Here is a 12,974-nt window from a genome sequence, read left to right as displayed (position 1 = left end):
GGTGTCGTCCTCCGAAGTCAGAGCGTTAGACTATGGAAGTGCAGTGCAGTGGGGAGTCCAGGGAGAAAATCACTGTCTTGTTTAAACGCACTTGAAATGTCCTGCATGCTTGTCCTCTAAAGATTTTACAGTAATTGGCTCGGAAGTTCATTTAGAAAAAAAACGGGAATAGAAATCCCTAAACCCCAGCGGAGGAATGTCACACCTATTAAACATCCAAACAGGGATTATGTGTCATTATGATGAAACCTAAAACCCTCTCAGTAATAAAACCTAAGAGGATTATATGCAGCATGCGGCCCAGGGTCACCCCCTTTTGATCGTAGGTCACGACCAAATAATCGATTTACAGGAAGAATTTGTTAAAATCACTGAATCTGCTGAGTTTGGTCACATTTACATCATTTTTAGGAAAATCTGAGAGATAAGTAATTGTAATGGTTAATTACACGGTGACAATGAAAACAGCGCTGTGACACAGCACAGACAGACAAAACAAGTATGAAATCCTCCTGTGGATGCCAGTGCAGTATAGACAGCAGGCTTCACTGAGCAGAACACAAAGAGCTGCATCTGGGAGGGAGACTTTCACCGCCTGCCTGCTGCAACATGTCGGGAAGACACACCAGTGTGTGTTTCTGCGGCCTGATCTCACACGACCTCGTGTCGTCAGAAGCCACTGCTCAAACCCCCATAAAATCCTCCAGCGTGAACAAGAGGAGTGATATTGATTCCTATAAACAGCCCGGCGAGAACAACACACAGGAAATGTCAATTTCATCCACAGCCATTACTTGCAGAAACACAAAAGGTGGTGAACGAAAATCCCACTGAGGGTGCGATTGTCCGCCGGGGTCAGATGTGTGTTTTCCTCTGTAGGATGGATGTTAGGATTCAGGAGGCGCTAAGCTGATCAGAGCTTAGTAAAGCTAATGATGAGAGGACACAACACAGGAAGATGCTCCCCCTGAGGCACTGTTCTAATAACACACATCATTTACCGTGTGAGTGTGTGTGCGCGCGTGTGTGTGTGTCTGTTTGCAAACACGTCCCTCCCTCCAGAGCTCCATGCAGACGAGTGGGTACGTCAGCGTCCTGTCGAGGGTGTGGTGGAGTCAGCACAGTTTCGGGAGACGGCAGCGGGGGAGGATGACAGCGACACAGACCTCACCTACGGGGAGGTGGAGCAACGGCTGGACCTGCTGCAGCAGCACCTCAACAGGTGGGGAGAGGAAACCGCATGCTGGTCGTAAAACACTGAATGACACAACACTTTGACTTCCTGAGTTAAAACACACAGTATAAGGACGACATGATGCCCTCTGACTGAGAGGATGAGCTGATGATCTGTGTTCTCATTTTTATAATCCTTCTCTGACCGCTTTATCTTAAATCCCATCATATCATTGTTTCAAAATCATGTGGCTTTTCAATATGACGTTCACACCTTTTAAAGGGGAACTCCACCAATTTTACACATCAAAAGCATGTTGAGGAGTGCTGCATGTGTGTGAAGTGTGATGAATGTCCTCACGTGATGTCACCTGAGTCAGCGTTGGTGTGAGGACTACAAGAACATCTGGGCGTGTGGAGTTAGAAAGAAGTGAACTGTAGCTCCTTTTATCTGATTGAGGCTGCAGGCTACATTAACCACTACTAGCATTTCACACCAGTATCTCTTTCTGAGCGGCTAAGTTGCATTGTGGGTAATGTAAGCGGCAGGTTTTAACAAGAAGAATGATGTATTAGAACAAATGTATATCTCTGGTTCTGCTGCATCGACTTTTTTAGACTTTTAATTAGAATTAGGGGCGGGGCTGTTGACCTTTAGACATCTAAAGACGTCTTCGGCTTCAGTTTTCCATCGTTGCCTTTTCTTGCTTTTTTTTTTTCTTCAACTTAATTTCTACAAAGTCAACTTTCAGAGCTCAGGAGTACAAACCCCCGTTATTCTGCCTGTAATTGGCAGAAATTCTGCACGGAGACATTTTAAGCCAGACACCCGCTACAGGCGTGTTAATGCGGAGCGCACTGTGCGAGCAGCTCGTGTGATTCTCGGCTGGTGCACTGGTACAGATGAGGGGGAGGCAGACAGTCAGCGGCTGTCTATTTATAGTGCGCAGCCACGAGATGCAGACACATTTCAAAGACTGTCGTCGTCACCGTGTGAGGTTGGGGTGGTGGAGTTGAGGAGTTTGGGTGCAACTATGGAGGAAATGGTGTTTACACTGAGATATGATGATGAAGGAACACAGTGGGAACATGGGCCTGTGAGTGTCCCCATCATTCATCCTGCTGCTTCGGGACTGTATTTGTCCGAGGCGACGGCACACTTAAGCACCGTGCTGCCACTCTACAGCCAAAGTGTTTATTTGCACTTATTGTCCTCTGAAGAGCAAACTGCTGGCAGGCATTCCCCTCTTCGCTGGGAAGTCTCGGTGTCTCCTTTGTTTTCTGCTGATGGACTGAAAAAAAAGAGCGTGTGGAGAAAAGGTGATTCACCATCTCAGAGCCTCCACGCCATGATGTAACTCGCTGCATTCGGTGATGACACACGGTGCAGATGTTCAGCTACCTGCTAAACAGAAAGTCTTCTCCTCTTGGCACGGTGTCCTAAAGAACTTATTTTGTAAAATGAAAGGATACCTATTATGCTTTTACATTTGATACATAAGTTCATTTTGCTCATAATACTCCTGTTGGAATTGAGTATTTTTACTGGAGTAAGGGATGTGAAGACTCCCAGAGAAGCACTGGGCTGCTGTATTACTCCAGATGAACCACGTAAGGCTGAGCCTCCCCCTAGTGGTTGGTATTAGTACTAACCGCCCCTCCACCATCCCATAATGATAAACCTTCCCCGGTTTCCCATGCAGGCTTACTGTTTTGTTTTCCTTCCTGAGAAAAGTAGGGTGAAAGGTAATATCTGTCCTCATATTAATTATGGGGCTGACAGCCGAGGCACGGTGATGATGAGCAGAGAGGAGAAACGAGTGCACATTAAAACAGGAGCACAGCTGAAGGTGTGTGACGCTGTAGGGGTGTGACATCACAGGAAGAGCTGTTAAAGTATGTTTAGCATCTGGCTGGGAATACTTAACGTGTCATATCAAACCAACTTCTACCTTTTTCAATGTTCTTCTCTGTCTGTCCCTCAGACTGGAGTCCCAGATGACTTCAGACATCCAGGCCATCCTGCAGCTCCTCCAGAGGCAGACCACGTCGGGGCCCCCCGCCTACAGCACCGTCACCCCCAGCCCCGAGTACCAGAGGCCAGCCATCAGGGTGCAGCCGGTGTCTGCCATCCAGACAGAGTTCAGCCTGGCTCCTGCTCCGCCCCGGCCACAGGTACAGCAGAGTGTCTGCTCCAACACCCTGACCTTTGTACACCAAGAATCAGATTAGTGACATATAAAAACAATCTTCACTTGCAGCCTTAGTATGTTTATTGAATTATCTGAAGTTGAAGTTCTATACTACATGATGAACGTCACTGTTTGTGCTCTGTATCAAACTTCTATGTAGCTTCAGCAGTCTGAGTCAAAGCTAAAGTGTTTGAGTACATCGTTTCCTCTTTGTGCTGCTACAGGGAAGCAAGGAAACTGTCCAGGGAAGCACTCTGACTCTGGAAGATGGCCACATTGAAGTTAAAATACTTTTGTAAAAGTGTGTTGCATTGATCCGTAGGCTTAGTGTTCAAATGTATGTAAACTGAGGCTTTTTGCATGAGCAGTTTTGCACATGGAAAACTGAGCCAAAGTAAAATAGTGTAAATGTTTATATCATGTAAGAGTCTGCAGTAATATGTACTGGGTCAGATGGTTTTTAAACAGACGTTTGTATGGTAGCTGTGTGTCGTCTACTTCCTTTGATATTTATTTTTAGTCTCTCTGCCAAATGGCTCATGACGCCCACTGTGCTGCTTCTTCTCCAGAGCCCAGAAAAGGACCCGAACAAATCCAAAGAATCCTCCCCGGTCCTCCTCCGCACAGAGACTCTTCCAGACGGGAACTTTTCTGGACTGCTGGAGAGCGACAGGGACTCAGAGCAGAGACACACACTGAACAGCGCGGACTGTGTAGAGCGCCACCAACAGGCAGCGAGGTTCCCATCAGGCCGACAGGCCTCACTACCTGAAGTCCCCAGCAGCTCAGGAATGTTGGCACTGCACAGGCCAGTTTCTGACCCGGGGCTTCCAGGACAGTAGGCCTCCCCGAGCCCTCCGACGTCGACCGAAGGTCTTCTCTCAAGCTTGACTCAGGGTCTAAGAAAGAGACTGTTTATGCAAAGGAAACAAACTGTAGACTTTCTTCCACTACTTTTCGGAAAATCTCCCAGCCCCCACCCTTTCCAACTCTGATTTAGATGTATAAAGTCCATTTATACAGAGGTATTTATACACTATATTATTACCACATGTAAAGTCATCTACCATGTACATACATAGAACACTGCCAGCACCACGAGGCACTTAATGTGCTTTTTCTAAGAGATATGCATGTTTTCCTTTCTCATGGTTTCTTTTCTTTTCTGTCGCATGTTCCTCACACACGCTGACTCACCAGGAGTCAGGTGTGATCTTGGCATGCATACAGACTACTGTAGCTATCAAGTCTCATTTTCTACCACTCTTCCCTCTTCACAGGGACAAAGCTACTTGAAACTCCTTCCGAGGCATTTCTGTATTCCACGCCGCAGCTTTGAAAGCTCTGATCTTTTATCAGCAGCCCCAAACGACCGACGCAGTTACACACTCGCAGAGATCTGTGTGTGTGTGTTTAGCGTGCCTACTGTACACAACATTGCCACTTCTTATTCAGCTCAAAAATACAGAACACAGTGTGATAATAATGTGTGAAGAGGCTGCATGGACTTCCCATAGCACAACACTTTTGTCAGCAATAATGATGAAGCCGTACAGGAAATGAACAGATGATTTTCTCCAACCGGAACAAAGAAAAAAAAGCGTCTTTCAACAGCGTTTATGTTGCGAGTTCATTGGCTGCTCGACCTTCACACGCAGAACGTTTCTGTGGCTCAAGACAACAAAACGAATGCTTCAAGTTGTGGATTTTAAAAAACACATATTTACCATATAACCACCTGCATCCTATCAATATAACGAACGCATGGTTGTGGGGTATTTGCAGTCCAGACATAACTTGTGAGGGACATTTATGTCCGGGCAGTTTGGGGATTCTATGATTGCTAAATATACTTTGTCACAAAACGTTTCTAACCATCTGGACCAACTCTCAGCAGACTGTTCCAGCCTTACAGTCTTACAGTTTGAATTGCCACCAATATTTCTAAGATACAGTTCTTTAAGTAGTTGCATGTATATTTTTGACCTATTTGATTTCCATACGACTCCATTTCTTTTAGGTAGATAGGTTCAAAATAAATGTAAAAAACACGGAGCTGGAGGAGGGGGGGGTGATATAATAAAGCTGTGTGTGATGAGGTTGATCCAGCCTCGCAAAGTGGGGGTTCTGTGAAGTTATGACTTTAATGTCAGAGAATGTTGGAGTGTTTCTCACAAATGTATTACTTAAGATCAGAGAATTCAGTGTTTTCTTGTAAATTAGGTTTTTACTTTAAACTCAGAACAGCCGAGATTCTTACTCAATTGGAGTCTTTTCTCTGCCCTAACTCTGGAATATTATTTTAATTTCTTACCTAAAATGACCCTTATTTGCCGTTGTACATTTCTCCATCTCCTCGTCATAGAAATAGAAACTGCTGTAGAATAGAAATCCCCAAACTGCCTGGACATGATGTCCCCGACACGTGTATGGAAAACCTTTGACTGCAGGACGGGAAGCAACGTCCTGAATCTTCTTCACAGCTTGAGGGAACGATCCCACGCGATAGTTTTTGGTTGCATGCTTTAGGTCTTCCATTGTCTTCTTAAAAAGTACAATTTCTTAAATAAATTTTAAAAAAATCACCAGAAAACTGAAAAGAAAAAGAAAAAAGGAATTTTTGTTCATGTTTGGGGCCGAGGACACAGCTCAGCCTTCACTAGCCTTAGCTTTATAAGCCTGCCTTTACAAATGACGTGACTCCAATGCAACAAGAACCTGCTTCTCCACCGTCAGATGTAAATGTACTCAACCGTTTTAGGGTGCATGAAGAAAAATGAATTAGTCATTTTAGTTTCCTAACTACACAAATTCCCACACAAGCTCATGTATTGCATGGAGACTGCACTTGACTAAATTATAAAAAAAAAAGGTCTCAATCAACTGTTTGTGACATGTATTGATTTGTAAGGTACAGAGAGACTTAGAAATAACGCTTCAACCTATTTTTCTAAAACAAAAGTTTAATTTGCCATTATTTTTCTATGTACCTTATTGTTTTTAACCCCCCTGATGTTGGTTAGGAGTGCTGATGGGACGAGGATGGATGCATAGCCTCTCAATGTAGCAAGCCAGAGTTCAGTGACGGGCTTTAGGCCGGGTGCTGCGTGAAATAGTTTGTCTTGATTTATTGTTGCACATTGATTTTCTGATCATTTCTGCAGAGTTTTGACATATTGAACTTATTCACTTAATTCTGAGTCAGATACTGGAGAAATATTAGTTAAGGGAAGAGAAGAGAAGCCGTCACAGGAGCACAGATGTAAAACAAAAGTTGCTAAAGCCTGACTCGACACGTCCGACGCCTGAAGAGTCGACTGAATTTGGGATTTGCAAACTTTTGCACAGATTAGAAAACTTGCTGTACTGGATATAAATGTCCCTTTTTAAATCTAGTGCTGTTCACAAATTGTTTTTATGCATTTTTTTAAATGTTTGCCACTGTATTTTATACAATACAACACTTAACAGCTAATTTGAATGTTTCTGTTCTTAACTATATTTAAAGAAATGAAATATATCGTGTACATAGACTGGGGGAAAAGAAATGCGCAATTGTATAAATTAATAAACAGAATGCATACTGATTAGAAAGTGTTTATTGTGAGTAACAAAATATGATCTTTACTACAACATTGGGAGTGCGCAGAGGTCACTGCAATCTTTACAAATGAAAACCCGGCTGTACTGAAACATGCAAAACAAAAAGGTTTCAGGCATATGAACGTATGACAATATCTCACTATCATTAATAACAGGTATCAGTGTGGATTTATATCGGCTCACAGTCACTTTGGCTCGTTATCAAGTTAAACATCAAGCTAATAGAATCTAAAGTTTTATAAAACAGAAATATTACAAAAGATAATGAGAAGACGCACTAGCTTTAACAAAATTCATAACCTTATGAAGTTCAGTGTAAAAGCAAATCAACGTCAGGTTCTCTGTAAATGCTGCCAACATTAAATCATTACTCATGATGACAAAGTTCTATATAAATGGGTTAAATATATTAGACCATACATTCGGATTATATTGGCACAATATGGTCAGAACATCTTTACAGTATCAGTTCACTTTGAGACCCGAAGCAGAAGATTCAAATATCTGGTTTATTAATCCCTACAATTTCCACTAAAGCTCTAAAACTCTTCTTTAAAGTGTTTATCCTACATAGGGCTTCAAAGACACCGACATGTATTATATTCCCCTCTAATATGGATGCATACTGTGTATGTATATGTATATATATATATATATATATGTGTGTGTGTGTGTACACCTGATACATCTTCAGCACGTCCCGTTGTGACATACAAGACTAAAGCATTACAGCAAGCGTTACAAGCAATGGGTACTTTCCTGTTGCGTCTCATGGCAACTCAGTCATATATACTGGCCTCCCTTTGCATTCCCATGAGGCAGTGGTCCAGAATCCACATCTGATTGGTTGATTAGGCGCTTGGACCTCGTGGTGTGGGACAGACTGCCTCAGATGGACATCACGCACAGGATGAACTGTTGACAAAGACACAACGTTTCTTCACATTGGGCCTCAAGCCAGAACTCACACAAACTCACATATTAGTTCTTACGCTTTGAGACACTCGGTGGCATCCACCAGAGAGGTCCAGACCTATCATACAAGTCGTGTGCAAAGGTACAGGTAGTTGTGTCGCAGCCACAAAGGCTTTTAAATGTGAAAGAAGGTTCTATTAAAAGGTTGTTTCATTTGTATGATTGCATTTGTGCTCATTCAAAGCTGAAGGACTTTAAAACAGTTCAATATTAAAGATCTTTGTTTCCCTGCCACAGAAGGGGGATAAATACCAAAAACATCAGCTATCGGCCCAGAGTTTCACAATCAAACTTATAGAGGCGAGAAAATCTGGACTCACGTCATCGTACTGGAAGGTGACAGATCCCTGATGCATGGTATCTCTCCGTCTGAAGTTCTCTGTAACAGGAAGAGTAAACCGTCACAGCACTGAAGGCTCGACATTTCAATAAAGATTATTTGCATCTACACACGAGTGTATTCACTGAGCCTGTCCGCTCATTTCCATCACACACGCCGGTGTTTCCCACCTGTGAGCGCTCGCAGTTTGACGCAGCAGGCCACGTAGTCATCAAAGAAGATTCTTCCTCCTTTGTTGTAGCGCTTGATGATTGTGTTTAGAGCCTGAGGACTGACGCGGTAGCCTGATGAAGAGGGAGAGAAAATGTCAGACTCTGTGACGGACAAGTTTCCTGTCAAACTATGGATGAAAACAGCAACGTGAGACTGAAGCGCTAACATTAAACATGTTCTGACATCATCAGAGCAGCACACTGGATACATTATTTATCTCCTATCCTTTTCTTGTCACTCAAACGTCAACACATTATCCACAAACATCCACATGAACACTACCGATTAAAGCGGCTATAAATGATATTTTACAATAACAATGTGAGTTTCAGACTTTTTTCGTTTTAAAAACTATTAAAATACTTTTTGAGAAACATAATAGTTTATAAAGTAAATGTGCACAAAATGTAATATATGACGATTGACGCCAGGTAGTAATTAAAACATGCAATGGAAACAAATAAGTACACATGTTTTTATAAACTGTCGATTTGAATATATGGAATATTACAATATGTAGTAATGAGTTTAAAGCAAGTGTCCCCTTGTTGCTCTACTGTGATCCCACCAATCAGCTTAAGTGCCTTCTTAATGAAGTGTTGTTAAACATCCCCGTCATGGTGAAGACTCACCCATAGCGTTGACGGCCTGAGTCATCTCGTGAGGCTCCACAGTTCCACTTCCTGTCCTGGTCGAACATCATGAAGTTCTGCTTCCAGCCGCTCAGAGCTGTGAACAGATCCTTGAACTCATTGAAGCCCATCTTGCCCGTGAAGTCCCTCTGGTGACAGCCGGGTTAAGGTTTAAAAATAAAAAACTGCTGACCCACATGGATAATAACAGCGAGGTGTGATCGGAATGAAAACAACCCGGTTGAACACCACACCTACATATTTCAATAATGAGTATGAATGGACAGGGTATGGCCACATTCATTTCCTTCCTGGTACTATAGAAAGGATACATCGAGCATTGCAATCATGATCCTGCACGTCTCCAGGCTGAACGCTGTCAAGGTAATAAAAAGTGTTAGGAATGAGTCAAGTTAGGTGGAACCGCCCACGATGTCACAGTCGCTTCGAAAGGTTAAGTCATTTAAAGGTGCCATCACGCCGGATGTGTTTGGTTCAGGTGATGCAGTACATCTGGAAAGAATATCGGTGTCAACATGAAGATGGAGTTTGATAATCTACGTACAGGTATCATTTTACTTCATGAAATCTGGGACATACTTTAAGATGTTTGATGAACTAAACCTGTCCCTCTAACTTTGATCCTCTGTGAGCACCGCCCGAGCTGAGAATTTGTTAAATGCATGTTATAAATGATCAAACATATAATTAAGCATTTATAAAACAACTAATGGGAGGCATCCGAGGAAACTTACGTGTGTAACTGCCAGTGAAACCAGACTGGGTGAGACACCTCTGGAGCTCCTCCGCGTCGATCTCTCCGTCCTGTACGGAGCAGGCAGTGATGTGCAGTCATGTGAATAAACAACATTCAGAGGAGACCGGCGTGAAGTCATGAGAGAACACATTAAAAAGGTTGCCCATGTCCCTGTGCATGCTAAAACATAAGTGCTGTATAAACTATGCAACAAGAGAGAAAAGGGGAAACGTAAATGGTCTCTGTTAAAGGACTAGTTCACCCAACAACAATATAAATTGTATATATTAGTACTCACCTCCCTCTCTATAGTCCCAGAAAAAAAGATTTTTATTGAATGGCATTAAGTGTGTACGTAAGTAAGCATATCAGTGCAGACTTGGACTGAGACATAAGAGAAAATAAAGTTAAAAAAACAAAGAAAATTCTGGAAATTCCTGTGCAGCTTTATCAAAGTGTCAAACGGAAGTCCAAACACAACTAACTTCACTAAACTTTTGCTAAACAAAAGAAGTTCCAGATTGTCCTCCCGTAAGGGAACATGTGCACAACAAACACTTTGTCTAGCAACAGCTTTTTAACGCTATTCGATAGAACACGTTTTACTGGGACTATAGAGGCTGGACGCGAGTACTGTATACAGTTAGTAGTGTTTCTGAGTGAAACGCTCCTTTAAGTCATTTTAATTTCATTTTAATGCGCCATGGTAGATTCATGTACCATGAATAACATTGAATTCAGTTACAAAAAGCTAAATAACTTCCCTATTTCATTAATTATATCACAGTAAATACATTTTTTTTAAAAAGGAAATAAATCCAGTTATGTGTATTGTATTATTTAGGCATTCTAAATCTTTCAAAGTTTTGTAAAAAATTTGAAAAAATGACAGAAAACAAAATGAATCCACTGTACCAAAGATTACTTTCACTGTAAAAACCAATCATGTGACTCTTGTGACAGCTGAAGCAGAATCCAGTTCAACAGCGCTCCACTAGCTCTCACACAGCTACTGAACTGATTCATGAAACTAGAAATATCTGCAAAGAATGTCCTCTTCTTGTCGAAACTTGAAATACGAAAGTGAAAACAAGCCTGTGGTGAAAGCTGTGGTCTTTATAAAGGCTGCATGTATCGTGTGTGATCTAATCATGGAGGAGAAGTCAGAAGCTGCAGTTTATCCACACTCACCTGGCCTGCTATGGCTGTAAAGTAGCTCCACATTGGATCATTGGCAGCCGGGGGTGGGGCGCCATATGTGCCTGGATAGCCTCCTCCATAGGGGGCATATCCTCCCTGGGGTGGTGCACCTCCCATTTGCCCACCCATGTGCCCACCCATTTGCCCACCCATTTGCCCAGGCATGGGGCCTCCCATGGGCCCGCCTGGCATCCCTGGCATTCCCTGAGCTGGCATTCCTGGCATTGGACCCCCATACTGGAGGCAGAGACCAGAGAGGAGAGAGGGATTATTAATGCCACTCAGAGTAAGATTTTGTTTTGCGTATCAAAATGCTCAGAATTACATGATTTTAGTCTAAGTGCATGAATGCATCTTGGTCTGAACACTAAAATTATTTCAAGCAGTTAGAAGTGAGCAGCATTATAAAAGTGTTAATAAGTAATGTATCGCCAGTAAACTTTTATGAAAAGGTTTCATTTGTTCAGAACAGATAGTTAATGATGTACCTGTGGACCACCACTGATGTTTCTCACTTTGAATGGTTACTGTATTATTATTTTACTCATTCATGAAGACTATCCCAAATATCATTTATTACTACAACATAACTGAAAATATCTTGCTCTCTTCTCGTGTGTTTCGATATATAAAGCAAGCAAGCGGCGGATCCAGTGACTGCTTAGTATGAAGCTGATGCAGCCCTCACCCTGTCACCTCTGGAGGCGTGCTATTGGCTGATTCAATGCTTCAAGCAATGTGGGCTGCAGTCCTTATTCTCCAACACTGAGGAGTCACTGCATTCCACACTTAAGATTCACACTTAAACCTTGCACATAGTTATTTTTAGCCTCTTTATTCAGATTACAAAGCCTACATTTTACTAAGATGTGTCTGAGACCTCTCTTTTTGTTTTATTGACAACATTCAGGCCCAAAAGAAACTGCCCAGACAACAGGATACAAATAGAATAGGGTGCTTCCTGTAATCAATTAAGGATTTCAGTGCATTCACCCAAAACATGCAACTACACAAGGAAACTATGAATAAGCATTATATTACACTATTTCTACTACATTTATAGGGTATATAGGCTGTTAAGAGTTTGATAAGCATATCCCGCTGTAGGTATAGCCTCCTCACACATGTAGTAGGCTAAAGATATTTGCTACTTCTGCTTAGTCCTCGAGAATGTTGAGGAATGTACATCCCTGAAGACATTTTTCAGAGTTAATAAATTGGAGACTAATATGGCTCCTTACTCCCAAATTAAACTAAAAAAGCGGAGCTGTTGCGGTTAAATTATACATGGTTATCTATCACCTTTCTACAGGAAGACAAGGAAACCTGTAACAGAACATCTTGTGACAAATTATCGGGAAATTCACTGAAACAAGCTTGCTAGCTTTCCTGCTAACCAATGTAGCTCGTGTATGACTGTAGAATCACGGTTACGTGTAATTTACTCACCCCGCCGTATCCTGGATAAGCCATTTGGTGAAATAGGTCAAACTGTCACAAGTTTAATATCTTTATAGTGGATTTACGCTGTACAAGGGTTTCTCTGGTACACGGTTGTAACTTCCGATACGTCTGAACAGTTGCTACATCACATCCGCGCTGCCGAAAACTGTCAGAAGTGAGTTGACTGATGGTGCAGATAACCAATGGGTGAAGAGCACTGGAAAATGACCCGCCCATCATTTGTATACTTGTTTAAAGTGCTGCATTTAAGTACTCCTCGTAAATTTTCCCTACCCTAAAACGATGGTCAAAATGGTTGGGAACCTAAAAGATTTGAAAGTAAGAACAAGTATAAAATAAGCGATACAATAAAACATACATTCATCAAAACTGTCGAATAACCAATGTAATGTCTCCTGAATATTATATTTAGGTAACTTGAGTAA

General features: G+C 42.1%; 2 protein-coding genes across 2 annotated transcripts in view; one reads left to right on the top strand and one right to left on the bottom strand.

Annotated features, from left to right (window-relative positions):
• LOC115016587 (potassium voltage-gated channel subfamily H member 7-like) overlaps window positions 1-6,952 on the top strand; it is a 54,692-nt gene extending 47,740 nt beyond the window's left edge. The window contains 3 exon segments of the mRNA XM_029444437.1: window positions 1,063-1,222; window positions 3,159-3,348; window positions 3,935-6,952. Coding sequence (XP_029300297.1) covers window positions 1,063-1,222; window positions 3,159-3,348; window positions 3,935-4,207 — 623 coding nt within the window. The 3' untranslated portion in view covers window positions 4,208-6,952.
• LOC115016591 (grancalcin-like) lies at window positions 6,950-12,700 on the bottom strand. Its single transcript, XM_029444450.1, is given in 9 exon segments — window positions 6,950-7,883; window positions 8,264-8,322; window positions 8,454-8,567; window positions 9,129-9,177; window positions 9,179-9,277; window positions 9,461-9,504; window positions 9,884-9,953; window positions 11,077-11,322; window positions 12,535-12,700. Coding segments are annotated over 9 exon segments (732 nt in total). The 5' UTR covers window positions 12,559-12,700; the 3' UTR covers window positions 6,950-7,856.
• Window positions 12,701-12,974: the final 274 nt, after the last annotated feature.

This window comes from Cottoperca gobio, chromosome 2 (assembly GCF_900634415.1).
Source record: "Cottoperca gobio chromosome 2, fCotGob3.1, whole genome shotgun sequence".
NCBI lineage: Eukaryota > Metazoa > Chordata > Actinopteri > Perciformes > Bovichtidae > Cottoperca > Cottoperca gobio.
Note: the sequence above shows the minus strand (reverse complement) of the source record. Positions and strands in the feature narration are given on the sequence as shown.